This window comes from Olea europaea, unplaced genomic scaffold, assembly GCF_002742605.1.
Source record: "Olea europaea var. sylvestris unplaced genomic scaffold, O_europaea_v1 scaffold1205, whole genome shotgun sequence".
Taxonomy (NCBI): domain Eukaryota; kingdom Viridiplantae; phylum Streptophyta; class Magnoliopsida; order Lamiales; family Oleaceae; genus Olea; species Olea europaea.
In genome coordinates this window covers 117246-143843 of record NW_019229473.1, presented here as the reverse complement: position 1 = coordinate 143843, position 26598 = coordinate 117246, and the positions used below count along the sequence as shown (strand labels likewise).

The following is a 26598-nucleotide window of genomic DNA, read 5'->3' as shown; positions in this document are numbered from 1 at the left end:
ATTCAATGGCTTGAATTTCAAAAAGGTGGCAGCAGAAAATATTATTTTATCTGACCACTTTGAATCTTGCTAGATTCTTGACTGAGACAGCTCCAAAACTCAATGAGGGTGAGGGAATTGTTCAAGCCATTAGTGCACTTGATGGTTGGAACCATTCGAATTTTCTGTGTCGAAACTATATTATGAACAGCTTAGCAGACACGCTATACAATGTGTATAGTACTATGAAAACTGCTAAGGAATTGTGAGAGTCTTTGGACCGAAAATATAAAACTGAGGATGTCAGGGCTAAAAAGTTCATGGTTAGCAGATTCTTAGATTACAAAATGGTGGACTCCAAAACAGTTATCAGTCAAGTGCAAGAACTCCAAGTGATCCTTTACGAAATTCATGCCAAATGAATGATTTTGAGTGAAACTTTTCAAATAGCTGCAATTATTGAAAAATTGTCCCCCGCATGGAAAGATTTCAAAAATTATTTGAAGCACAAGCGAAAGGAAATGAACGTCAAAAAACTAATTGTTAGATTCCGAATTGAAGAAGATAACAAGAGCTCTGAAAAGAAATTGTTCAATCCTGGTATGGCTAAAGCTAATATTGTGGAGTTTGGTTGAAGTAGTAAGAACTACAAAAACAAGTCTGGATCATCCGGTGGCAAAATGATCAAGCAAGGACTGAAAGGTAAAATTTCTAAGAAGAAATTTCAAGGAAAATGTTTCAATTGTGACAAAGTTGGCCACAAGTCTTCGGAGTGCAGATTGCCAAAGAAGAAGAAAGAAGTAAATGTGGTTGATTACATGCCACAAGATGTGTCGGAGCTGAATCTCTCAGCTGTCGTTTCTAAAGTGAACATGGTGAGTTGAAACCCTAAAGAGTGGTGGATTGACATCGGTGCTACGAGGCATGTGTGCTCTAATAAGGAGCTATTTGCTGCATTCTAAGCAATTGAGAATGGGGAGAAGTTGTTTATGAGAAATTCAGCAACTTCTGAAATCAAAGGTCAAGGAAAGGTGGTTCTGAAGATGACCTCGGGAAAGGAGCTGACTATTAACAATGCGCTATACGTGCCGAAAATTTGCAAGAACCTAGTGTCCGGGTCACTTTTGAATAAGCATGGCTTTCACATTGTATTTGAGTCAGACAAAGTTATTTTGTTAAAAAGTGAATTTTTTGTCGGAAAAGGTTATGTTTCGGATGGTATGTTTAAACTCAATGTAATGGTTGTTAAACCAAAAATGAATAAAGCAAACTCTTCTGCTTATTTACTTGAGTCTTTCAATTTGTGGCATGGTAGACTAGGACATGTTAACTATGATACTTTACGAATACTAGTTAACTTGAATTGCATACCCGAGTTCCACAATGATTTAAAATATAAGTGTGAAACTTGTGTTGAGATAAAATTGACAAGGTCATCGTTTAAATCAATTGAACGGAACACAGAACCACTTGATTTAATTCACAGTGACGTACGTGACTTAAAATTTGTACAGACAAGAGGTGACAATAAGTATTTCATTACTTTTGTCGACGATAGCACCAAATACTATTATGTGTATTTGCCAAAAAGTAAAGAAGAAATTATAGAGAAATTTGTTCTCTATAAGAGTGAAGTTGAAACTCAACTTAATAAGAAAATTAAGGTGTTAAGAAGCGATCGAGGTGGTGAGTATGAAGCACCATTTACGAAATTCTATGCACAACACGGAATCATACATGAAACCACCGCACCTTATTCACCGCAACAAAATGGTGTTGCTGAACAGAAAAATCGCACTTTAAAGAAAATGATGAATGTGATGCTAGTAAGTTCTGGGTTACCTCAGAACATGTGGGGGGAAGCTATGTTATCAGCAAATTACCTTTTAAATAAGGTACCCCGAAAGAAAATGGAAAAGACCCCTTATGAGTTATGAAAAGAAAGAAAGTCTTCCTATAAATACTTACGAATATGGGGGTGTCTTGCTAAAATGGCCGTTCCAACACCAAATAAGATAAGGATAGGGCCAAAGACAGTAGATTGCATCTTCATTGGGTATGCACACAACAGTAGTACTTATCGATTTTTTGTGTATGATTCTAAAATCCCTGACATATACAAAAACACGATATTAGAATCAAGAAATGCTTCATTCTTTGAACATGTATTTTAGTACAAGTCCAAAGAAGAAGCAAGCTCCTCCAAACGAGCATATGAGACTATGACTGAAAATAATCATGATGAAGAACTAGATGAGGAAACTAAGGTTAGACGTAGCAAACTGGAAAGGACAGAAAAATCTTATGGTCATGATTTTCTGACCTATATGCTAGAAAGTGAATCTCAAAGTTATCAGGAGGCTATGAATTCCTCGGAAGGACCTCAATGGAATGAGGTCATTAAAAGTGAGATAGATTCTATACAACAAAATCATATATGGGAGTTAGTGGATCTTCCTCCAAGAAGCAAACCACTAGGTCATAAATGGATTTTCAAAAGGAAAATGAGAGCAGATGGAACTATTGAAAAGCACAAAGTCAGATTAGTAATAAAATGTTACAAACAAAGGGAATGCCTTGATTACTTTGATAGGTATTCTCCAGTGACAAGAATAACATCTATTAAGTTGATACTTGCGATTGTCGCTTTGCGAAAGCTTGAGATACATCAATGAATGTTAAAACTGTCTTTCTAAATGGAGATTTAGAAGAAGAAATTTATATGGAACAACCCGAGGGGTTTTCATCACCAGAGCAGGAAAAGAAAGTTTGTAAATTGGTGAAGTCGCTATATGGCTTGAAACAAGCACCCAAACAATGACATGAAAAATTTGATAATATCATGATTGAGAGTGGATTTAAAATCAATGAGTGTGACAAATGTGTTTACGTCAAAGATACTAAAGATGGTTATGTCATTTTATGTCTTTACGTTGACGACATGCTTATTGTCGGTAGTGATAATAAGATGATTGAATCCAGTAAAAATATTTTGAATTCGAGATTTGACATGAAAGATATGGGTTTAGCTGATGTTATTCTTGGAGTCAAAATCTCAAGAACATCAGATGAGCTTGCTCTAAGTCAGTCACATTATGTGGACAAAATTTTGAAAAAATACAATAAGGATGATATTGGCTTGACTAGAACACCGATAGATACGAGTCAACATCTTTCTAAAAACAAAGGTGAAAGTGTCTCTCAAATAGTATACTCGAGAGTTATTGGAAGTTTAATGTACTTGATGAGTTGTATAAGACCAGATATAGCTTACACAGTCAGTAAACTGAGTAGATACACTAGTAATCTAGGAGCTGATCACTGGAAAGGAATAGTAAGAGTGCTAAGGTACTTATGATATACTCGTGACTATGGATTACATTATACCAGATATCCAGCGGTCATTGAATGATACAGTGATGCTAATTGGATATCTGATATAAAAGACTCAAAGTCCACCAGTGAATTTGTGTTCATATTGGGAGTTGTTGTCATATCGTGAAAATCCTCTAAACAAACAGTTATAACAAGATCTACGATGGAATCTGAGTTTATAGCTCTAGATAAATGTGGTGAAGAGGGCGAATGTTTGCGCAACTTTCTAGAGGATATTCCAAGATGGTCAAAACCTGTGCCAGCAATTTGCATATATTGTGATAGTCAATCAGCAATAGGAAAAACACAAAGTAACATGTACAATGGTAGGTCTAGACATATACGTCGTAGACACAATACCGTAAGACAACTACTCTCAACTGAAGTTATCACTATTGACTACGTAAGATCAAAAGATAACATTGTGGATCCGCTAACCAAAGGGTTAAATAGAGAGTTAATTGGGAAGTCATTGAAAGGAATGAGACTTAAACCCTTGAATGAATAAGTCATTACAAAGGAAACCCAACCTAGTTGACTGGAGATCCCAAGATCTAGGTTCAAAGGGACAACCTAATTGTAAAGGTTTAATAAAATCACTATGGGAGTGTTTCCTCCTGTTCATTCCTATGATGTAACAGTGATGCCTGTAAGGATGAAGGATAAGCAATATGCTTTTAATGATTCTTATGCATCGAAGTTCGAGCCAAGTAATGCGGGTTACTTGTAATAAGAAACACCTATGTGAGAGAGAAGTGAGGCCGCTTCTAAGAGAATTATGTGGGGCTCAATTTTTAAGAACTCTCACAGAATCAGGCATATGTTCATGGTCAAAACGAACATAATAATGAGAACTGAATTATGTTAGGAAGAATCATGTGTGGGGTATATCATTGTTTACATAAATGGCAAGAACAGTTCAAGGACAACATGTCTACTGGTCAGCTAGTAAAGTAAATATACTTTCACAAGAGAAGGTTCAAAGGGTGATACCTACCTATCCTATGCAGGCTTCAACCGTTGAATTTTATCACCTAGTCTTGTGTCTCGTGATCACAAAGTCTCGTGTCTCACGGTCTCATGTCTCTCCCAATTTTATTTCACGTGGGAGATTGTTGGAAAAATGAGTAATAGCTCACTTTTGGCAAGATTTTCGGTGAGACCTGTTGGTCCAATTTGGAAGATCAAAGTTGATCTGTGTTTTCTTTCGTGAGAGTATCAAAATCATATATTTACTTGCCAAAAATGAAGCTCGGGTGAATGAGAAATTGGAGCTCAAAGTTGATCATTGAAAGATGATTTTATGTAGGAAAATAGCTTTTGTCCCACATAGGAAAAGAAAGAAAGCAAAAATCACTTTAAATATGGTTGTACATTGGAAGGGTGTAACCATGTGTAGCATAGATGCTCTCTTCATGCGCGCGCGCAGGGGGTGCAAATCTCAGACCGAAACAGCCTTTGGACCTTGAACTTGTGCGGGCGCGACCTGCGTACATCAATGTCGGATTGAACGAAGCAAAAATTGGCACTTTCGGAGAGCCCACGTTTCGCAATTTTTTCTTGCTTTCTCAACCTGACTTTTGAGTTTTTGAAACTTCCAAAACTCCCAAAAATTGAAGTTACTCCAATGTTAATTGCCATAAAGTTAATGGCAGATTTATGCTATATTAAATCTCAAGTTTTCAGCAATTTACACAGATGAAAAAGAAAAACGTTTTCTTCCTCACTGTTCAGAAAACGTCCCCTGCAATTTCTATCTGTGTCTTTCTCCAATGAGGTCTTGATTTCTTGCATATGCATATCTGTCCAGTAAGGTCGTTGTGATATTGTTCAGACACTGTATTAGTTCGTCGGAGTAGTTTTTTTGGTGCTTAGATTCTACGAATTTTGTCATTGTATTCTGAGAAACAAACACTCAGATTAAACATCAAGCACTTACGATGAGTGGACGAATCTATTTTAAGGAAACTGTGTTAGCATAAGCCTTGGATTGAAAATTTATCTGCTATTTATTTAATTTGCATTTTATTGTTGTAGATTTATTTATTTAGCGATTTACATGTTTGCAACATACTTGACTCATATATTATTTGTTAAATTTTTATTAGAAATAGATCAATAAAATAAATTATTTTTTTAATTCGTTATATGTGTGAAAATAGATTTCACATATACGGTATTTCTATTTGTAAATGAAAAAATTTGTGTTATTTTAGTTAGTGTATGAATAAAAATACTTTATGCAAATTCTGTACAAATACGGTGAGCTTCGCCGCAAATACAATGAGCTGGTAATATACGGTGAGCTTTCTGCAAATACGGTAAGCAACATATACAGTAAGTTGCAAATACGGTAAGGTGCAAATACGATAAGCTACATATACGGTAAGCTACCTGCAAATACGGTAAGCGCAATATACAGTATATGTATATACGGTATGCTTAAATTTGGTGTTTAAACTACACATACAGCACGTGATAATTCGATTTCATTAACACCACTATATTCCAACACTGTAAGCGCAATATACAGTATATGCATATACGGTATGCTTAAAATTGGTGTTTAAACTACATATACAGCACGTGATAATTCGATTTCATTAACGCCACTATATTCCAACAAAAACTTCATTTTTTCATTCATGATTTTTTCCCGAAGCTTCTTTCTGTTTGGATGGGTGAATGGTGGCTGAAAAGAATAGAATAGTTATGGTGTCATGAGACAGAGTCAAAATTAAAAGAAAGAACAAGATCATATTTTTTGCATGAACACTAGCAACAAACCCGGGGATATAGCTAAAATCAAGCAGTTCCCTCTTGTTTGCACAATCAACAAAACATTTTAGACCCATCTTTAGATTCCACTGCAGACTGAGTTTTATAACACTGCACTCACAATTTCATCAGATATTACCAAACATAATAAAAAATGAGTGATAAATATATGGTTTTTGAACAAGGTACTAAACCCCCCTTTCTTGACCAATTGTATTACCTGGCCACTAAGCATCTCATACAAAAAAATTCCCGACGCTCCACCAATCTGCGTTTTCATTGTGGCCTTTAGCGAGTTAGATTTCCGGAGCCATGTACTCTGTTGTTCCCCACATTGAAATTGATCTGCGTGATCCGTCAATCTCCTTGGCGAGTCCGAGAGCAGTTAGCATAACCTGAAGAGAAGTACTAAAATTAATAAAGCAGTGTGTTATAGATTCAAGTAATGATTGAATTTGCAAGTCTTCTATCATGTCATTTTATATATATCTTGGTAATTAGAAGAATGAAGTGCTTCATGTACCAGTATATAGATAACTACGAGCATAGGACACTTGGTAGGAGAGCAAGAATCGATTAAAATATATGAAAGACGAGCTAAAAAATTAGTGATATGTTTTCCAAGGACAAGTTTGATAGGTACTGATAGATAAATAACGTTTGACAGTAATAAATAAAGTTTAAATTTCTTTTGTTCTTTATTATTCCGAAACGTGATTCCACTATCTTTACCAAATATTTTGCGTTGCTTCATATATAATTCATAGAAACCTATTATTTTTTATTGCATTTTCCAAAATTATGGTATGAGTTGACTGGTAGATTGTATGGGATTGTTGGACCTCTTCTTTAAATGAAGGGTAAGGGATGTAAATGAAGAGATGAATGAAACCTGTGGTGCAAGATATTTATTGTTTACCAGTCATCTGGCTCTGAGCAGATTTTAAAATTTCAAGTTGAAAAAAATAAATAAAGAGAGATATGTTTTATTTCATTTCACTTGGATTAGCTAACATACATTTGCTCTTCAGTTTGACAATTTTGTAGGTAACCGTAACTAAAGTTTACGGACAATTTCATGTGACTAAGAATACACTTGACAATTTTTTTTTTACATTAATATATCAATTGTTTCGAGAACCTCTAATTTTTCATTTGTCTAGCGTCAAATATGTATTGGGGCATGCATTTCTTTAAGCACGTCGAGTCACCATTAGTTTTGGTAACTATTATAGAAGAATTTGTCAAATTGAAAATCATAAGTTATACGATCAGATTGAAACAAATCGAAGTTATATAACTAAAATGAAATAAACTTGTAAGTTGGGTGACCTCCATTAATATTTTTCCTTTCCAAGCTCAAATCCTTATCAATGACATGACAGGTTATTTATTTGTTCAAAATACTCCCAATTGCATTATGACTTTGTTCTCATGAGAGCAACTGTTTCAATTTAAATTTTGCCATTCCTTTCAGTTGTTAGGCTGATAGAAAAGCCAAACTGAAATTTCCAAAATCAACTGTCCCTCTAAAACTATTCTTTCATGATTTTTATCATATTTGGGTTTGTTTGTCAAAGTTAGTGGACTTTTTTGGTACATAATAATTGATTAAATTAGATCATACAATAGACAATACAAAAAATTTTACCTGACAAAACAAATCACTACGACTATGTCAATTGTTTAGTATACTACAGTATTATGGTATATCGCACTTATCGATTTAATAATGTCATCGAGTCTATATGTGTTTTCGGGTGACTTCATTACACATGATTTCTAAGACATGACAACCTCCATGAGTTCATTCAATAAATTTACTATTAATGATGATGACTTCCCATCTATTGTCAAAGGCTAACTACTCCAACCAATATAACCTATAGATTAATCTGATTCATAGGATTTTCTTGAAGATAATCCCAATATTTAAGCATGGCTACTTACAGATGAATTACATCATAATTCATTTGCTCTTAGCCAAAAAACATTAAGGCATGGCTATTGTGAAAAACCAATCAGGCAGTTATGTTCAGTTCACAGTGATCCTGATAGGTTTATTACTATTTCCATTGCCTTCTCAATCTTCAGATCCTGATCCTTTACAGGATTTCTGCATCGGGGACACAAAAAGCGAGTTTTCCGTTAATGGATTTCCGTGCAAGCCTGCCACGAAAGTCACTTCAGACGATTTCTTTTTCGACGGGCTAAGCCAAGAGGGAAACACGAGTAATCTCTTTGGAAGCAATGTAACCCAAGCCAATGTTGTGGCATTTCCGGGCCTCAACACGCTCGGGATCTCCATGAATCGAGTCGATATTGCTCCAGGGGGAATCAATCCACCCCACTCCCATCCACGAGCGACCGAGACCGGAGTTCTGATCAACGGGAAGCTCCTGGTTGGATTGATAACAACTGGGAATGTGTTTTACTCCAAAATCTTGAGTCCTGGACAAATGTTTGTGATTCCTAAGGGACTTGTACATTTCCAGATGAATGTTGGAGAAGAAAAGGCTTTGACTTTCACTGCTTTTAACAGTCATTTGCCTGGTGCTGTTGTCGTTCCGACGAATCTTTTTGCTTCAAAGCCTTCTGTTCCTGATGGTGTTTTAACCAAAGCTTTTCAAGTTGATAAAAGAGTGATCGATGAAATCAAATCCAAGTTTGGCGCTTAACACTGTTTTCTGGGAATACTTTATACTTTTGGGGGTTGAAGTTTGCATGTTCTTTTATAGCTCAAAAGAGGGGGAAAAAATTGGAAATAAGATATTCAAATAAGACATTTTTTTTATGTATCTCACCAGAAAATCAATAAATGAAATTTTTTTGAATAACAGTATATTTAAGTAAATAGCGCCAGACAACAATGCAAACGGTACGAAAGATATACGATTTTAACTTCTTTTTACGTATTTCACTTCCGCTTGATATGTGGTTTTTTTCCGTGGATCCATTTTCCAATTTTATGATGTTTGATAGGATTTTATTTCTATGGAATTACGTTTTCTTACTTGTCTTGAGAATTGATCTTTACTTGATTTTTAAGGAAAACCAATTCTCACCAAAATTGGTGAGAATTGGAATTCCAAGTTAATGTAGCATTTTGCTTTTTTTTTTTGATTTTTTTTATTATTATTTTTTGTATTGGTAATGGAAACAAATTCTAAGATTTATTGTAAAAAAATATTTCATTTTAATTAACAATTTTCATGTAAAACAAAGTCAAACGAACACTAAAAAATAGATATTTTTCTTGATTTTTTTTTTTTTGGGTTTTGGCAATGGAAACAAATTTCATTCTCAATACCAGTAAATTCTATCCTTTTAATTGATAATTTTCATATAAAATAAAGTCAAACGGACATAAAAATACACTTTAATTTAAACATTTTTCACGTGAAAAATTATACCAATCAAACACAATAATTTACAATTTCCAAAAGAACAATTTTCCATCAATTCAATTCTCTGGAATTCGTTTTCTTTCCACCCAAATTCCACCTTTATAATCAAACGGATCCTAGTGCAATATGGTTCAATTCAATTTCGCCTCCGTCTGTGAAGAATTTATGAATGGTTTAATTTATAATCGAAATGAATGATGGTTAAGTAAGAGCGTGTGGTTGAAAATAAAGATTGACCATATATAAATAGTTTACATATATTGCCAAACGGAGCCTCAATCTATCAAACATGGTTCCTTTTCACACGTATGCTTTTCAGTCGGGCCTCAGTCAGGAAAATTCGAGGGGATAAAACCATCCCGCAGCTTTGTCTGGGACCGGGCGTCCAACCGTGTAGGAAGACTCATCCTAACCACCAACTTCTGCTGAGAGCAAAACTAAATAAAAGAAAATAGACTAGACCAATTGGAATGCTCGACAAGGTAAATGAATAATTACATCAATAAGTACTTGGTAGTTAGTAGGACTTCAAAAATCGTCAAAGTGAAAAACTGAATCGAAATCACGTTTTTGAAATCGGCAATTTAGTCCCAAATGACCCGTAAGGGCCTGTTTGATAGGCTTGTTTTCCATGAAAAAAAAAAAAAAAATTCATTTCCACCCAAAAATGCATTTTCTATGACAAAATTTTTTCATGGAATTGATTTTCTTGATACAACCATTTTATGCATCATTTTCTACCATTTTAAGGAAAATATTTCCCATTGGTTATGTGGTTTTTCGTTTTTCAGATTATTATTTTTATTTATTAATTTTTTTTGGCAATTAATACAAATTCTATAATCAATTGTAACAAATTTTATCCATTTAATTGACAATTTACATGAAAAACAAAGCCAAACGAACATCAAAAGATAAAAAATTTCAACATTTTTCAAGTTAAAAATTATACAAATCAAACACATTAAATTATCTGGAGTTCATTTTCTTTCTATTCAAATTTCATTCTTGCAATCAAGCGGACCCTAAATGAAATCATTCTGGTTTAATTTGTATTTTAAAATTTGTACCACGATATGTAGTCAAATCGGACCTTTCAAAAAATTTAATATAAAAAGTAAAAAAAAAAAAAAAATTAATTTCCACAAGAAATTGGACTGTTAACCTTCAAAATAAAATATAACTATTAAAATTTAGCCCCCCGTTTGAGCCATATTATTGTAAAAATGAGAATGAAAAATATAGTCGTTATGGACCCATACAAGAGATAAAAAGTCAAATATAGTGGCTTAATGTGATAGATAATGATCATATTTTTCATTTTAATGAAGAAATAATGGGACTCAAACACGGACCAGTCGGAACTTGATCAATTGTCTATTATCAAATACCTATTATTAATTAATTACTCTAATTTTATAATCCTATTATCAATCAATCCGTCAAAGTAGAAGCCCTCGTACCAAAGAAACCTCTTCATATTCAATATTCACGCAGCAAACATTGAGAACCAAAAGCTCTACAAAACTGGCTATTCAAATTCATAGTTTAACGTGTATACTATTTTCCCCCCTTTTATCGACAAAAAAAAAAAAAAAATGGAAATATGTTTTAATCAATGAACTAGTGATGATAAAGTGAACACGAAAAAAAATATACGGTTAAATCGCAATTTAAAATCGAATCAAACCATTTTAAATAATTTTGATTGAAAATCTGTCAAAAATAAGCTAAATCGGACATCTTGCACCCGTAATGATTAGGTTTTTACTATAGCGGTACACTCATTTGCGTGGTTCAAATGAGCAATTATTTGTTATAATGTTTATTTGAAAATTTGCAATGAATACATGTTGTTATTTTATTTTAAGTCATCTAAAAGTATGTTTGGAAAATGTATATGAACCGTTTAAATTATAAATAGATAAAAGTAATGGATAAATAGTAATATTTGTGATTCGAATAAAATATGTTTAACTCGATCTTGACAAGATATGTAAGATAGCAAACGAGTAAACATGTTTAGCGTTTGTTTGGCACAACTTATTTAAAAATAATTTTTCTTCAAACTTATTTTTCAACCACAACCAATAAAATAATCTCTCATGTAAACCCATAGTTTTTCCTACTTTCTAATCCCTCATTCTCCAAACAAAAAAATAAAAATAATAAATCATTTTTCACTTCAAAATTTAAATAATATCTCCCAAACAAACATAGCTTGCAAAGGTCATCCTGAGGCCTTAGGAACCATGGCATGGATTCCCAATCTTTGGATACTGCAGCACTCAAATGTAAATACTCGTAGAAATTTATAGGTAGCTGAGGGAATTAGCCCTTGTGTATCATTACTTGTACGATCCAAATCCCCCTAAATGGCATTTTCCATAAAATTAGGGGCTCTTCTCTTTGCCCGTTTTCGACCGTTTTCTGATTTCGATTTTTCAAAACGGTGAAAACGCGTTCTCTTTCCCGTTTTCGAAAACGATTGAAAATAGAAAAAAATATGTGAAGAAAACAGTAAATGGCAAAAATGTTGTTTTAGCTATTTTCAATAGAAAACGCGCCAAAAATCCAAAACACGGGAAATGCAGTTTTGAAGCCAAACTCTACCAAAACATTTCCCCAACTTTCTTCTGCCAAAACATTTCCCCAAAACCTCCAAAACTGCCACTTTCCATCCCTCTAAACTCCAACCAACCTCCTCCAAAACCACCGAATTTACGTACCATTGCGAAGCCCTCAATCCCTTCTTTAATTACCACACAAACAACAACCCAAACATATACCAAAATCAATCAAAAGTCATCCTCAAAAACTGTCGAAACACGCAAACTGCCTTTGTTGGAATCTCCATCTCCGGCGACACCCAAGGTCGCACACCACCACCGGTCGATTGCCCACCATAAACTGACCCAAACCATGGCCCCAATTTACCACAAACAACAATTCAACAATCTGAATTTCTAAAGTGCAAATCCAAATGTTCGCCGTCGCGAAGGCCTACAGTGCAATTTGTGGCTTGTGCGAAAATGGGTTCAAGTGATGTTGGGATGTGGTGGTCTAGGTGGTGGTCGGATTGTGACGTAGAAGACGGCGGCTCGTGGAGGGGGCAAAATTGGCCGTGGCTGGAGAAGAGAAAATGCGCCCGTTTGCCTGGAGAAGAGAGAATGCAAATTTCTAAAGTGAACGTGTTTTTCATTTTCATGTGTTGAGAAATAGTTTTCTAAAATGAAAAAAAAAAAGAACGCTTTTTCAACAATTTCAAAGTGGCCACTCAAATCACAAAACTCAAAATGAATTCAAAATTCAAAATTACAAAGCTGAAACATGAAGAGAACAGCCTCTTCTGCTTGTTTTGATGATGGTTGATAAAGCAGAAGTAAATACTGGACATTAATATAATCAACAAAAGCAAAAAGGAAATCCAAATTTTTTGTCATAAGCATAAACTATGCGATGTAACTAAACATGTATTGCACACTCAAAATCCCCAGTTCGCACAAATTTTTCACGAGCTATCTTTAGCCACTTAAAAGAGACCTAATGGAAATCGAAGAAAATTATCCCATTTTCTCTCGTCAACATGTATAGGATAGCATTAGACCATGTTAAAAAAGTAAAAAAGGAGTATAAAACTTGTTCATTCTACTATCGAGTATAGCCACTACTCAATCACCAAACATGCCAATGATGTGCGAACAATCGTGGAGACATATATAAATTTTGTCTATATTAAAAAGAAATGTATGTCACCTCCTTGTTTAATATTTCAATGTGCTTTGTGTACAGTTGTCTTGAACAAGAGGACATGTAGCTTGTTATCCATAGAGAAGTACATAAACCCACCCACTGAATGTGTTACAAAAGACCCAAAACTCCCCCCAGGGCACATCCGAGTTGGTGGAACAATCACTTCGCTGGGACGCTGGAAGCAAGGGTGGAGAGTTCGATTCCTGGAGTTAACACTGGTTTCCAATTAAGGAAGCCAGTTTTTTGTGATTTGCGTAAAGCTTGGAAAACTGACTGGATATGCTTTGGATAGAAGAAGGGGGATTGGTGGTGGGATCCGGCAGAGGGTGGCTGGGGTGGTGGTGGAGCTTGGTGGTGCTGGTTGTGTCTTTGTGCCTTTTGTCTGTGGGATCCATAGGTGTTTGGGTGGTGGAGGAAGCCTTAAATGGGTTATTTTCTTGAGTAGTGGGTGGGGTTGGGCAGACGAAGCCTAGAATAGGGTATTTTCTAGAGGGGTTTCAGGTTTGGATAGGAACTTGTGTGGGCTGGGGGATCTGCATTGGCTTAGTTCTAAAATGCGCCGGGCGCAGAGAACGCAACAGACAGATAGTCAAATAGTTGACCAGATGTGTACCAACTATTACTATATTAACCCGTTTCGCCTCCATTGATTTTCATTACATTGAATTTTATTTTTTTATATTTTTAACCGTACAATCTTTTATAAAATAATATTATACGTAAATAAAAAAAATTTCATTTATTTTCAACTACTTATTTTTCAAAAAATACCATTACACACATTTTCATTTCTACAAAATTGGGGCAAACGAGGGCTAATGATAGTACCTGGAATGATATGTTTTGCATAAAGCAAAGTGCTACATGTACAATCGGATCGACAATCTCGATTGACAATCACACATATGAGAGGAAATCCCACGATGAGTAAAAAAATCATCGGCCCCCTCCCGTGAGGACGTTGTCAATTCTGATTGTACAACTAAAAAAATACTTGCATAAATTATAAAAAGTTTCTTCATTGAAATGATTCATTTTTTCTTTTCATATCGGATATTCTATTTCCCTTTTTGAACAAAATGTTAAATAGTGCTCAACTAGTCGACTAGAAATTTAAATACTTGCATCGATTTAAAATTGTAGATTAATAAATGAGTCGATAATTACTGTTCGATATTTTAGCAAAAAATTGCAAATCAAAGATGTATAAATGTAATAATTGTTTGTCCTTTTAATGCATTTGCGACATATGGCAAGTAACAACTTCCCTTTTTCTTTGTGGGTCATGAAAAGCGTAAGCAATTATTTTGAAGGATTTGTAGTTAAAAGTAGGAAAAAAAATTAAAATTTGCATATAAAATTATTTAATTAAAAAAATGCATAATTAAAAATGAATTCCGTTAAAGATTACTATTATTTTATTAGAGAAATATTCTTCATTAATGCCTTTCTTCACTCCACGAGTCTCTATGTGGAAAAATATATGTATTCATTTACAAACACCTGTGTACACGTAGCGATCTCTCGCTTGAAAGCGGTTGCAACTCTGGCTGGGTTGCTGACTCACTCTCTTCTTCTAGCTTCTCTCTTTGATGAGAGTTGGGTTATTTTGTTTGCTGTTTTACAAAAAATACAGTAGAGCCAGTCACTTTTTTTTGCGCGACCAGTCACACAAAATTGAACTCAAAACCAGGTTGTGATTCTCTGCCTTCTCTTTCAGTTTTTAATACTGAAAAAGTTATGAAAAGAGCAAAACTTGACCTATTCTCTTCTCTGAGTCGGCGCCGATCAGTTCAGGTTCTGATTTTTATTGGGTTGTTTTACATTTTTTTGGTGAGTTTTGAATTTCCCTTGATTTTCGAAAGTCGGTTTGGCTCTGTTTCTCGAGAGGAATTTTCTAGTAATAATAATGGGCGCTCTATCTCCAACTCCATGTTAGAGAGCGAGGAAAATTTGGAGGAAAAAGATCGGCGCCGATCAGTTCAGGTTCTGATTTTTATTGGGTTGTTTTACATTTTTTTGGTGAGTTTTGAATTTCCCTTGATTTTCGAAAGTCGGTTTGGCTCTGTTTCTCGAGAGGAATTTTCTAGTAATAATAATGGGCGCTCTATCTCCAACTCCATGTTAGAGAGCGAGGAAAATTTGGAGGAAAAAGATGCTCCCATTCGCCCTCTTCATGTTCCGTATCAGTCTAAACTTGAAAAAAGGATTAAGGAGTTGGTTAAATCCCGGATGTCGAGCTTGAATTTGAGTGCAGGGACTGAAAGTTCAAGCTCGGAAAATGGGATTTTGAAGTCTGCTAGAGAGGCTGTTAAACTTGGGGAAAAACTCTGGCAAGAGCTTGATTTGATAGGGAAGAATAGTGGCAGTAGTAGTAATAGTACAAGTGGGAGTAATAATAGAAGTAGAAGTGAGGATTGCCCGCAATCTATGTCCATATCTGGCGATGTTTTCTTGGAGAATGGGAGAGTGATGGTGTTGCCTTGTGGGTTGACGTTGGGATCACATATTACTTTGGTCGGAAAGCCGAGGGTGGCGCATGAGGAGACTGATCCGAAAATTTCTCTGTTGAAGGAGGGGCAGTATTTGATGGTTTCGCAGTTTATGATGGAGTTGCAGGGGTTGAAAACGGTGGACAGGGAGGACCCACCAAGGATTCTGCATTTTAATCCGCGGTTGAAAGGCGATTGGAGTGGGAAACCTGTGATTGAGCTGAACACTTGTTATAGGATGCAGTGGGGGACAGCACAGCGGTGCGAGGGTTGGAAGTCCCGGGATGATGAGGAGTCTGGTGAGTAGTAAGAGTCACTTCACTTTATTCTAATATGGAAACAGGGTTTGTTTTCAAATAAGGTGATTGTTATGTCATATTATCTGTTGCGAGAAATTCTTAAAATGATGTTGGAAGTACTTGTAATAAGTACTTTGATATTAAACAAAAAAGTGCAAATGATTGTAGTAATTAGTCCACTTGCCCATATTGTCTATACGTAGGTCTGATTCTGATATGAATGTCTTTGCTGCTCTCAGTTCAGACTATGTGTGGAAAATTTTCACCTAATTTCAAGTTACTAGAGTGAAAGTTGTGTTTTATGCTTGAACAAGAGGACATGTAGCTTGTTATCCATAGAGAAGTACATAAACCCACCCACTGAATGTGTTACAAAAGACCCAAAACTGGTCCCTACTATACAGTGCCAAGCTGGTCCATATACCCCATCAAACTCCTGCAAAAGCAAGCAGAATTAGAAAAAAAAATTCCCATTAACTCTTTCCTCAAGTATTAAAAAACCCATAAATATTTACAGAGAGAGTAAACCAAAAAAAAAATGCTATAATGATAATAGCTATGATTTAATTACCTTTTTTAGTGTCAAAGCAAGGGTCTTGGAATTGAATTTTTCCAAGCTATCATGAGTCTTTCTTGCAGAATTCACGGCATGAATCTGCATAAATGGTGGCATATCAACAGACACAACTTTCACACCACTGCAAGAGAAGAAATCAGCCAATTCAGCCTGTGAACTACAAAATGACCTTCTCCCTCCATTCATTGTGATAGACTGCTTTGGAAGTTCAAACCCTTGTTGCAACTTCTTAATTAGATCACTTTCAGCACTTCTTGACATCAAATTAGCTGCCTTTTTCACATCATATTCTTCATAAGATTTCTTGGACGATGATTTCTTGATTTCATTTGTATCGTTCTTCTCTTTAATCTTGGTTCTTGTGCCCAGCCCTTTCTTCTTAATCTGAGCCACTGCTAAATTATTTCTTTGGTGCTGGCTGTTTGACTTGGTCAAAGTGGCACATGAGATGTCCAAAACAGAGGAAACATCCATAGATTTGGCTTGGGAATTTGTGTCAACTTGGGGGTGTGAATGTGAGTGAGATATTGAATGCCCACTAGAGGTTTTTAAGGAAGCCAGTTTTTTGTGATTTGCGTAAAGCTTGGAAAACTGACTGGATATGCTTTGGATAGAAGAAGGGGGATTGGTGGTGGGATCCGGCAGAGGGTGGCTGGGGTGGTGGTGGAGCTTGGTGGTGCTGGTTGTGTCTTTGTGCCTTTTGTCTGTGGGATCCATAGGTGTTTGGGTGGTGGAGGAAGCCTTAAATGGGTTATTTTCTTGAGTAGTGGGTGGGGTTGGGCAGACGAAGCCTAGAATAGGGTATTTTCTAGAGGGGTTTCAGGTTTGGATAGGAACTTGTGTGGGCTGGGGGATCTGCATTGGCTTAGTTCTAAAATGCGCCGGGCGCAGAGAACGCAACAGACAGATAGTCAAATAGTTGACCAGATGTGTACCAACTATTACTATATTAACCCGTTTCGCCTCCATTGATTTTCATTACATTGAATTTTATTTTTTTATATTTTTAACCGTACAATCTTTTATAAAATAATATTATACGTAAATAAAAAAAATTTCATTTATTTTCAACTACTTATTTTTCAAAAAATACCATTACACACATTTTCATTTCTACAAAATTGGGGCAAACGAGGGCTAATGATAGTACCTGGAATGATATGTTTTGCATAAAGCAAAGTGCTACATGTACAATCGGATCGACAATCTCGATTGACAATCACACATATGAGAGGAAATCCCACGATGAGTAAAAAAATCATCGGCCCCCTCCCGTGAGGACGTTGTCAATTCTGATTGTACAACTAAAAAAATACTTGCATAAATTATAAAAAGTTTCTTCATTGAAATGATTCATTTTTTCTTTTCATATCGGATATTCTATTTCCCTTTTTGAACAAAATGTTAAATAGTGCTCAACTAGTCGACTAGAAATTTAAATACTTGCATCGATTTAAAATTGTAGATTAATAAATGAGTCGATAATTACTGTTCGATATTTTAGCAAAAAATTGCAAATCAAAGATGTATAAATGTAATAATTGTTTGTCCTTTTAATGCATTTGCGACATATGGCAAGTAACAACTTCCCTTTTTCTTTGTGGGTCATGAAAAGCGTAAGCAATTATTTTGAAGGATTTGTAGTTAAAAGTAGGAAAAAAAATTAAAATTTGCATATAAAATTATTTAATTAAAAAAATGCATAATTAAAAATGAATTCCGTTAAAGATTACTATTATTTTATTAGAGAAATATTCTTCATTAATGCCTTTCTTCACTCCACGAGTCTCTATGTGGAAAAATATATGTATTCATTTACAAACACCTGTGTACACGTAGCGATCTCTCGCTTGAAAGCGGTTGCAACGCTGGCTGGGTTGCTGACTCACTCTCTTCTTCTAACTTCTCTCTTTGATGAGAGTTGGGTTATTTTGTTTGCTGTTTTACAAAAAATACAGTAGAGCCAGTCACTTTTTTTTGCGCGACCAGTCACACAAAATTGAACTCAAAACCAGGTTGTGATTCTCTGCCTTCTCTTTCAGTTTTTAATACTGAAAAAGTTATGAAAAGAGCAAAACTTGACCTATTCTCTTCTCTGAGTCGGCGCCGATCAGTTCAGGTTCTGATTTTTATTGGGTTGTTTTACATTTTTTTGGTGAGTTTTGAATTTCCCTTGATTTTCGAAAGTCGGTTTGGCTCTGTTTCTCGAGAGGAATTTTCTAGTAATAATAATGGGCGCTCTATCTCCAACTCCATGTTAGAGAGCGAGGAAAATTTGGAGGAAAAAGATGCTCCCATTCGCCCTCTTCATGTTCCGTATCAGTCTAAACTTGAAAAAAGGATTAAGGAGTTGGTTAAATCCCGGATGTCGAGCTTGAATTTGAGTGCAGGGACTGAAAGTTCAAGCTCGGAAAATGGGATTTTGAAGTCTGCTAGAGAGGCTGTTAAACTTGGGGAAAAACTCTGGCAAGAGCTTGATTTGATAGGGAAGAATAGTGGCAGTAGTAGTAATAGTACAAGTGGGAGTAATAATAGAAGTAGAAGTGAGGAGTGCCCGCAATCTATGTCCATATCTGGCGATGTTTTCTTGGAGAATGGGAGAGTGATGGTGTTGCCTTGTGGGTTGACGTTGGGATCACATATTACTTTGGTCGGAAAGCCGAGGGTGGCGCATGAGGATACTGATCCGAAAATTTCTCTGTTGAAGGAGGGGCAGTATTTGATGGTTTCGCAGTTTATGATGGAGTTGCAGGGGTTGAAAACGGTGGACAGGGAGGACCCACCAAGGATTCTGCATTTTAATCCGCGGTTGAAAGGCGATTGGAGTGGGAAACCTGTGATTGAGCTGAACACTTGTTATAGGATGCAGTGGGGGACAGCACAGCGGTGCGAGGGTTGGAAGTCCCGGGATGATGAGGAGTCTGGTGAGTAGTAAGAGTCACTTCACTTTATTCTAATATGGAAACAGGGTTTGTTTTCAAATAAGGTGATTGTTATGTCATATTATCTGTTGCGAGAAATTCTTAAAATGATGTTGGAAGTACTTGTAATAAGTACTTTGATATTAAACAAAAAAGTGCAAATGATTGTAGTAATTAGTCCACTTGCCCATATTGTCTATACGTAGGTCTGATTCTGATATGAATGTCTTTGCTGCTCTCAGTTCAGACTATGTGTGGAAAATTTTCACCTAATTTCAAGTTACTAGAGTGAAAGTTGTGTTTTATGAGAGAGAATTGATGGGGTCCATAGTGATCCAGCATCCAATGAAAAGAAGAGATCATAGATTTGTTCATTTGGAATTTCCCTGAGGCTGGGGGGAAATAGAATTCTGTGGATAATATAATCACTCGGGAGTCTGATAGGCTAATTTCAGTTTTTCCCTTCCAAAGAAATCTCAGGCTGTGTAAAGAAAAGAGAGAGAAGAGTCTTGTCTATGTGATCGACTGTTAATCTGCTTTGTTTTGAATTACTAATTTGTTATATTGAACTTGAGCAGCTCTGGTGAGTTAATGTGTCATTCACTAAACACGTGATATTTTATAGAGGCACTGCACTTCATAAATGATCCTTTTAATTATCTGCAGTTGATGGCTTGTCAAAATGTGAAAAGTGGAGTAGAGATGACAATGATGGCTCGGAGCAATCAAAGGCAACATGGTGGTTGAACCGATTAATAGGACGAACAAAGAAGGTTTCTATTGACTGGCCATTTCCATTCACAGAAGACAAGTTGTTTGTCCTAACACTTAGTGCTGGCTTGGAGGGTTACCATGTCCACGTTGATGGGAGGCACTGCACCTCGTTTCCATATCGCATTGTGAGTAAAGTACCTTTGTCTTGATTTATGATATGTTGGACTTTGCTCAAGAGTTTACTAAATTTTTGTTAGGGATTTGCACTTGAGGATGCCACTGGATTGTATTTGAATGGGGACATTGACGTCCATTATATTTTTGCTGCTTCCTTGCCCACCTCAGATCCCAGTTTTGCTCCTCAGAGACATCTTGATATGTCTAACAGATGGAAGGCTCCACCTTTTCCAGATGGGCCTGTTGAACTATTTGTTGGTATTCTTTCAGCAGGTAACCACTTTGCTGAAAGAATGGCTGGGAGGAAGTCTTGGATGCAGCATAGGCTAATCAAATCTTCCAATGTTGTTGCTCGTTTCTTTGTAGCACTGGTAGGGGAACTAAGTGGTTCACAATAAAATGCAACATCGTTTCTAAATTAATTCTTGATTTGAAGACTGTCAAAATTAATTCTGATACTACTAATCTGTTAACAGCATGCAAGAAAAGAAGTGAATGTGGAATTAAAGAAAGAAGCTGAGTTCTTTGGAGACATTGTCATAGTACCATACATGGACAACTATGACCTTGTCATCTTGAAAACCGTTGCCATCTGTGAATATGGGGTGAGTAGTGGATTAATTGGGAAGTGAGATTGTTTCTGTATCTGGATTGATCAGGCTTGGTGCCCTGCAGGTTAAAGTAGCATCTGCCAAGTATATTATGAAGGGTGATGATGACACATTTGTGCGAGTGGATGCAGTTGTTGAGGAAGCGAGGAAAATACCTGAGAACAGGAGCTTGTACATTGGAAATATAAATTACTATCATAAGCCCCTACGCAGAGGTAAATGGGCAGTGACATATGAGGTACCATTTCAGCCTTTTTATTCATTGTTTATTTATTCTCTCTCTTTATACCTGTCATTTTAATGTTTATTCTGTTATCCACCTTATGTCCCTAAGTTTCATGTAATTTAATTTTCAACTGCCAGTACTATAGCATTCTTAAGTTTCACCCATTTGGTTTACGAAAAGTGACAGCTTGAAGATTTGGTTTTTTATGTTTACAGATTTCATTTTGTTAAAATCCATTTCATCTTCCAAAAAGTAAAAGTCGTCTGCAAAAACTACTGAAAATTTTATTTTCATAATTTGATAGGTTTTGGAATTTCAGATTCCTTCTATAATTGAAACCGTAATATCTAGTTTCCCATGCCATTATTAGCCTTCTACATTGGATATGCTGTTGCTGTTTCATTGGAAAAGAGAAAATTTCTGGAATTCTGAACCGTCTTTCCAGACTCTAACGAACCTGGAAAAATAATTTGGACCCCTCTTTTGAAATATATCTTTGTCATTTGATACAATCAGTTTGCCCTTTTGAGGTCTGCACATTAAATTTGTATCTCTAGACAGCACACTATGTATGGTAAGAAGGCTCATGTTATTCTGACTTTTCCAATGGTTCAGGAATGGCCGGAGGAAAATTATCCACCCTATGCTAATGGGCCTGGCTACATTATCTCATCAGATATTGCAAATTTTATAGTTTCAGACTTCGAGAAATGTAAATTAAGGGTAAATGCCACCGACTTCCATAATACATTTACATATGCATGTAATATTACCTATCAATCGAAGGTTGTTACTGTTTTTGCAAGCAATACCGACTGAAACCTTGATGTGCAGTTGTTTAAAATGGAGGACGTGAGCATGGGAATGTGGGTGGAGACATTTAATAGCTCTAGACCTGTAGAGTACGTACACAGCTTAAAGTTCTGCCAGTTTGGGTGCATACAAGATTATATTACAGCTCACTACCAGTCTCCGAGGCTGATGATGTGTATGTGGACGAAATTGCAACAACTGGGCCGGCCTCTATGCTGCAACATGAGATGATGCTCAAGACTCCATCTTAGTGTAAAGATCATAGGACCATGAAACTGAGACGAACAAATTTTGCGGCGATTGAATGGTACATTGTAGATCTCATGAACCGTGTGTATATATCTAGAGCTGTTTATGGGCTGCACAAGGTTTAATTGTTTCTTCTTTGACAGTTGTCTAGTTCCATTTGATCAATGGAAAAGTTGCAGGGTAAATACATGTGCGCAATGAACATCCGCGAATCTCTCTGTAATTTAGCATAGTATCATAGCAGCTGGTGAAAACAAGTATACGATTACAAAATTTTCTGTTTCGTTTTTTACTCTCATTAAGCTTACTAGTGCCCTCTTCATCTGCACCATAGAATTATTCTCCCCTGCAAGAGAACTAAAAATTTTAGGCATTTTCTATTGATATCGAGTAATCCCACTCAACCCGCATGGATGACCTTCCGATGACCGTGCCTTCACATGGGATGCATGAGTCCCGTGCGAATAAAATAATTCTGACCCCCCATGTGTGTTTGGAGTCATCCCTGCGTGTCAAGGATCGCAGCTTTACTTAGCCCGTTGACACAATCGCAGTTGCAGTTTGCCCAACTTCAACTGCACATTGTAAATATTAGTTCAAGTTTGAGTTGTAATTTTCTTTTTAATGTAATAGTTATTTCAATTGTAAAATAGCTCTGATATTAGTAAACGTTTAATATGATTCCTCATCACTTAAACGTTTACTCCTTTCATTTAGGTTTTTGTTCAGAATGCTATTATATGGGGTATTAGTCATTCAAAAATCTTTCAAGCTCACTGGTGTCCGTCCCCTACACCAGCAATTGTAATTTTCTGCTTTTGTCAATTGTAATGTTCAGTTTTCATCAATCAATGTTCAATTTACTTTCAATGCATTCAAATTTTCTGTTGTAAGCTTTCTAAAAAATTGTAATAATATTTTCTTTCGTCCTGACGCGATCGAGAAAAGGCGGAAGGTAGTCTAGCGAAGTAGATTACTGTCGTACGGTGTCCCTTTCTGTGCCAAGAAGAAAGGCACCCCGTGAAAGTTTGTATCAGAGCTGCGGCTCACGACCCTTGATAAGAAAACTATGGATCCAATTACATCCTACACCACTAAGGTGGGAGAGCCTCAAAAGAAGAGTACTACTAAACGGCGCGTGGATGCGCTTGATGAGACAACTACTAGGTTGTGCTATGCCGTGGACGGTCTTGAGGAAAAAGTCGAGATGGCAGAATCCGAGATTCGAGGATTACACATCCAACTGGATGAAAGCCAAAGGAATGACTGAAACTGCTGCCACGTATTTTATGTAACGTGATTTTATACCGCAAGCGCACGGTGTCAAGTTTTGTAGTATATTAAAGAATTGAAAAGTGTCGAGCCCACAGGGATTGATATTCGACTTCCACTGAGTACTATAATTCTGTCTGCGTTTACTTTATCTAGACAATCGGATCTTAATTTGATGTTTGAATGCTAAACTAATGTCGATGAATTTAATAATGCAAGAAAAGTGAGGCAATTTCTAAAGATTAATTCAGAATTTCGTAAAGTCTAGGGAATGATTTCACCATATTATCAACATGATTCTCAACCCCTATAGATACTTCCATTAATTATTTCCCGAATTCATAGGCAAGAATCCTAAATTAATTCTATTTCCCCCTCTTGAGCGTCAAATAGAACATATCTCTATAATTCAACCCCAATATCTCTATTCCGAGTTAAATTTATAAAGATTGCCACGCACTTGGTTCTTGTTTTACCCTCAAAGAATTGCACTTTCTCTCGAAATCTACAAATCTAGGTTATATTGTTCTTAGATCATATCTAAATTTCCCTCTCTCAAGCGTTAAACTTAGAGTATCAATTCATTCAATTGGTGATCAAGCAACCGAAAACATTAAGCAAGAACAATACAAATTAATTCTGAAAAATTAAATGAAAATACTATAAAGAAATTGAATCATGTCTCAAATAGGTTACATCAAACCCTAGATTTAATAACTTAGTTCATGATTGAGGAGAAGAACATGATAAAATATAAATTAAATCTCATGGAGAAGAGAAAGATAAGAAAAAACTTAGGTTGCAGCTTGATTCCTTCTCCAAGATCCAATGATTCTTCTCTCAATTAGTGTATATCCTTGCCTCCTTTCTTCAGCCGTCAAAACCTACTTTCTTAGGTCTCTCAATATGTATTTATAATTCCCTTAATTTGCATTACGAGTTGGAGTTGGGCCGGGTCGAAAATATTTGGAAAAATTGCATTTTTTCTTTCTCGGCATGCAGCACCTAGGCGCTGAGTTTCTGTTGGAATTACAGAATTGTGGCGCCTGGGCGCTGAGGGTATAGCGCTTGGGCGCCCGGTTCGCCCGAAACGGCATTCTGCGCGTGTTTCAATATTTTCAGCATAACTTTCTCGTTCGATATCCAATTGAAGTGACTCAAGATGCGTTGGAAAGGTAATTCAAAGGGCTACAACTTTGCTTCAGGAATCATTCTCCAATTCGATCATTTACTATGTCGAAAATGGGTCTGAATGTGGGACTAAAAATCCGGTGCAAAACTTTTCGGTTGGAAAATGATTTTTGATCATATCTTGATTAAATTTGATCCCTTTTGACACCTTCCTTCATCCAATTGACTCCTACCACTCTCGGATCTTCATTTCAAGTTCCGATACAACTTTTGATTATGTGCACTTTAGTCCTCAAACTTTGGATCTCTTACATTTTGGTCCTTTTATCCAATTTCGCCAACTTTTGCCTATTTCTTTCATTTGGCTCTTTTAGCACTTGTTTTCTCCGCTTCATCCATCCTTCAAAGTAGCGTGAAAACCACATGTTAGCACTTCTAAAATACTCTCCAAGATAGCAAAATTATGAAATTAATGGCATAATATAATGAGTGTAAATCACTCATCAGCTGCTGCAATCATTCCTAATCTGCAGGATGAAATGAAAGCGTTGAGAGCTCAATTACGAGTACTCCAACGTGCGGTGGACAATGAACAAGCTCTCGTATTTAAGTATACTCCTAGACTCGGAATTCCTGAACCGTGTATCTACGGAGGGGTACATGATGCAAAAGAAGTCGAAAACTTCTTATTTGACATGGAACAATACTTTCTCACAGCCTCGATCGAAGACGAAGCTAGAAGGTAACCACAGCTACCATGTATCTGGGTAGAGATGCAAAACTATTGTGGCGAACCAAATTTAGACATACCTGTATGAGACCGTACAATAGATCTTCAAGGACGGAGGACGGTCTCTTCACGAGATAATCGTACCCACTTTCGTTCTAGGATAACGACAACATCGAAAGAGAAAAGCGAACCAGTTGATCTGCAGTTTCGTCCCTCCTACTTTGGGATCTTCTCAAGGAAGCGATCACATCCCAGTTTTTCCTGAAAATGTCGAGTATCAGGCTCGACGGGCACTTCGAAACTTGAAACATACAAGCTCTATCGAGAGTATGTGAAAGCCTTCTCGGGTATATGCTGAATATTCGAGATATGTCGGAAAAGGATAAGCTCTTCACGTTTATGGAATGGTTAAAATCGTGGACACTCACGGAACTTCAAAGACTAAAGGTTACTGATTTGAGCACGGTCATGGGAGCCGCCGAATGTTTGAGTGACTACCAAACGGAATCCAGAAAAGATCAAACTTCGAGGAGTAATCAAGCAATTGGAGGTGGTAACAAACCTTACAGACCCAGCTCGAACCCAAATGGGAGAGAGCGTTACTCTCAGAATAAGGGAGGAGCCTATCAAAGCACCCGTGACTTTCAGGGAAATTATCATAATAACCGTCAAGGAAATTATAACGGCAGCAACAATAACAATTGGAACAAAGGAAAAGCAACGGAGGGCCGAATTGATGCCACTCCTAAATTGATGTGCTTTTTATGCGAAGGATCTCATCGGGTGTCGGAGTGTTCTCAGAAACGAATGGTGAATGCATATTGCCAGCTAGCATGTGTCGGGTCAAGTTCAAAGCAAGAGGCCCCACAGGCTAATTGTCATGGTGAGACCGACTCCGAAGAGGATGAGGACGTAGTTGGGACATTCTCACATCGGTGCAACACACTGTCGCATCGAGTTTTGAAAAGGATGATGTCCCTTTGAAAGAGGCAGGGATGGAAGAAGCGAAAACTCGAATTTGTAGGGCCAAAGGCTTAATGTACGTTGATGTGAAGATCAACAGGAAGCCTATCCGAGCTATGGTGGATATTGGT

The 26598-nt window shown here is 36.5% G+C and overlaps 3 protein-coding genes across 5 annotated transcripts; 2 read left to right on the top strand and 1 right to left on the bottom strand.

Annotated features, from left to right (window-relative positions):
• The first annotated feature begins 8055 nt into the window (after nucleotides 1-8055).
• Nucleotides 8056-8946, top strand: LOC111374131 (germin-like protein subfamily T member 1). Its single transcript, XM_022996757.1, has one exon. The coding sequence runs from the start codon at nucleotides 8133-8135 to the stop codon at nucleotides 8808-8810; it is 678 nt and encodes a 225-aa protein (XP_022852525.1). The 5' UTR covers nucleotides 8056-8132; the 3' UTR covers nucleotides 8811-8946.
• Nucleotides 8947-11631: 2685 nt separating this feature from the next.
• On the bottom strand, nucleotides 11632-17583 carry LOC111374138. Of its 2 annotated transcripts, XM_022996769.1 has the most exons (4): nucleotides 16655-17583; nucleotides 16464-16519; nucleotides 13296-13411; nucleotides 11632-12695 (listed from the first exon to the last, which is right to left on the bottom strand). In XM_022996769.1, the coding sequence occupies exons 1-3, from the start codon at nucleotides 17375-17377 to the stop codon at nucleotides 13312-13314; spliced, it is 879 nt and encodes a 292-aa protein (XP_022852537.1). In that variant the 5' UTR covers nucleotides 17378-17583; the 3' UTR covers nucleotides 11632-12695; nucleotides 13296-13311. The 2 variants fall into 2 exon arrangements, with proteins under 2 accessions (XP_022852537.1, XP_022852536.1); XM_022996768.1 differs by lacking the exon at nucleotides 11632-12695 and having other exon boundaries at nucleotides 13167-13411.
• Nucleotides 15266-22667, top strand: LOC111374137 (hydroxyproline O-galactosyltransferase GALT6-like). 2 transcript variants are annotated; one of them, XM_022996767.1, is made up of 7 exons: nucleotides 15266-16083; nucleotides 20248-20480; nucleotides 20553-20843; nucleotides 20949-21077; nucleotides 21148-21321; nucleotides 21925-22032; nucleotides 22144-22667. In XM_022996767.1, the coding sequence occupies exons 1-7, from the start codon at nucleotides 15414-15416 to the stop codon at nucleotides 22351-22353; spliced, it is 1815 nt and encodes a 604-aa protein (XP_022852535.1). In that variant the 5' UTR covers nucleotides 15266-15413; the 3' UTR covers nucleotides 22354-22667. The 2 variants fall into 2 exon arrangements, with proteins under 2 accessions (XP_022852535.1, XP_022852534.1); XM_022996766.1 differs by lacking the exon at nucleotides 15266-16083 and adding an exon at nucleotides 18428-19584.
• The last annotated feature ends 3931 nt before the right edge of the window (nucleotides 22668-26598 follow it).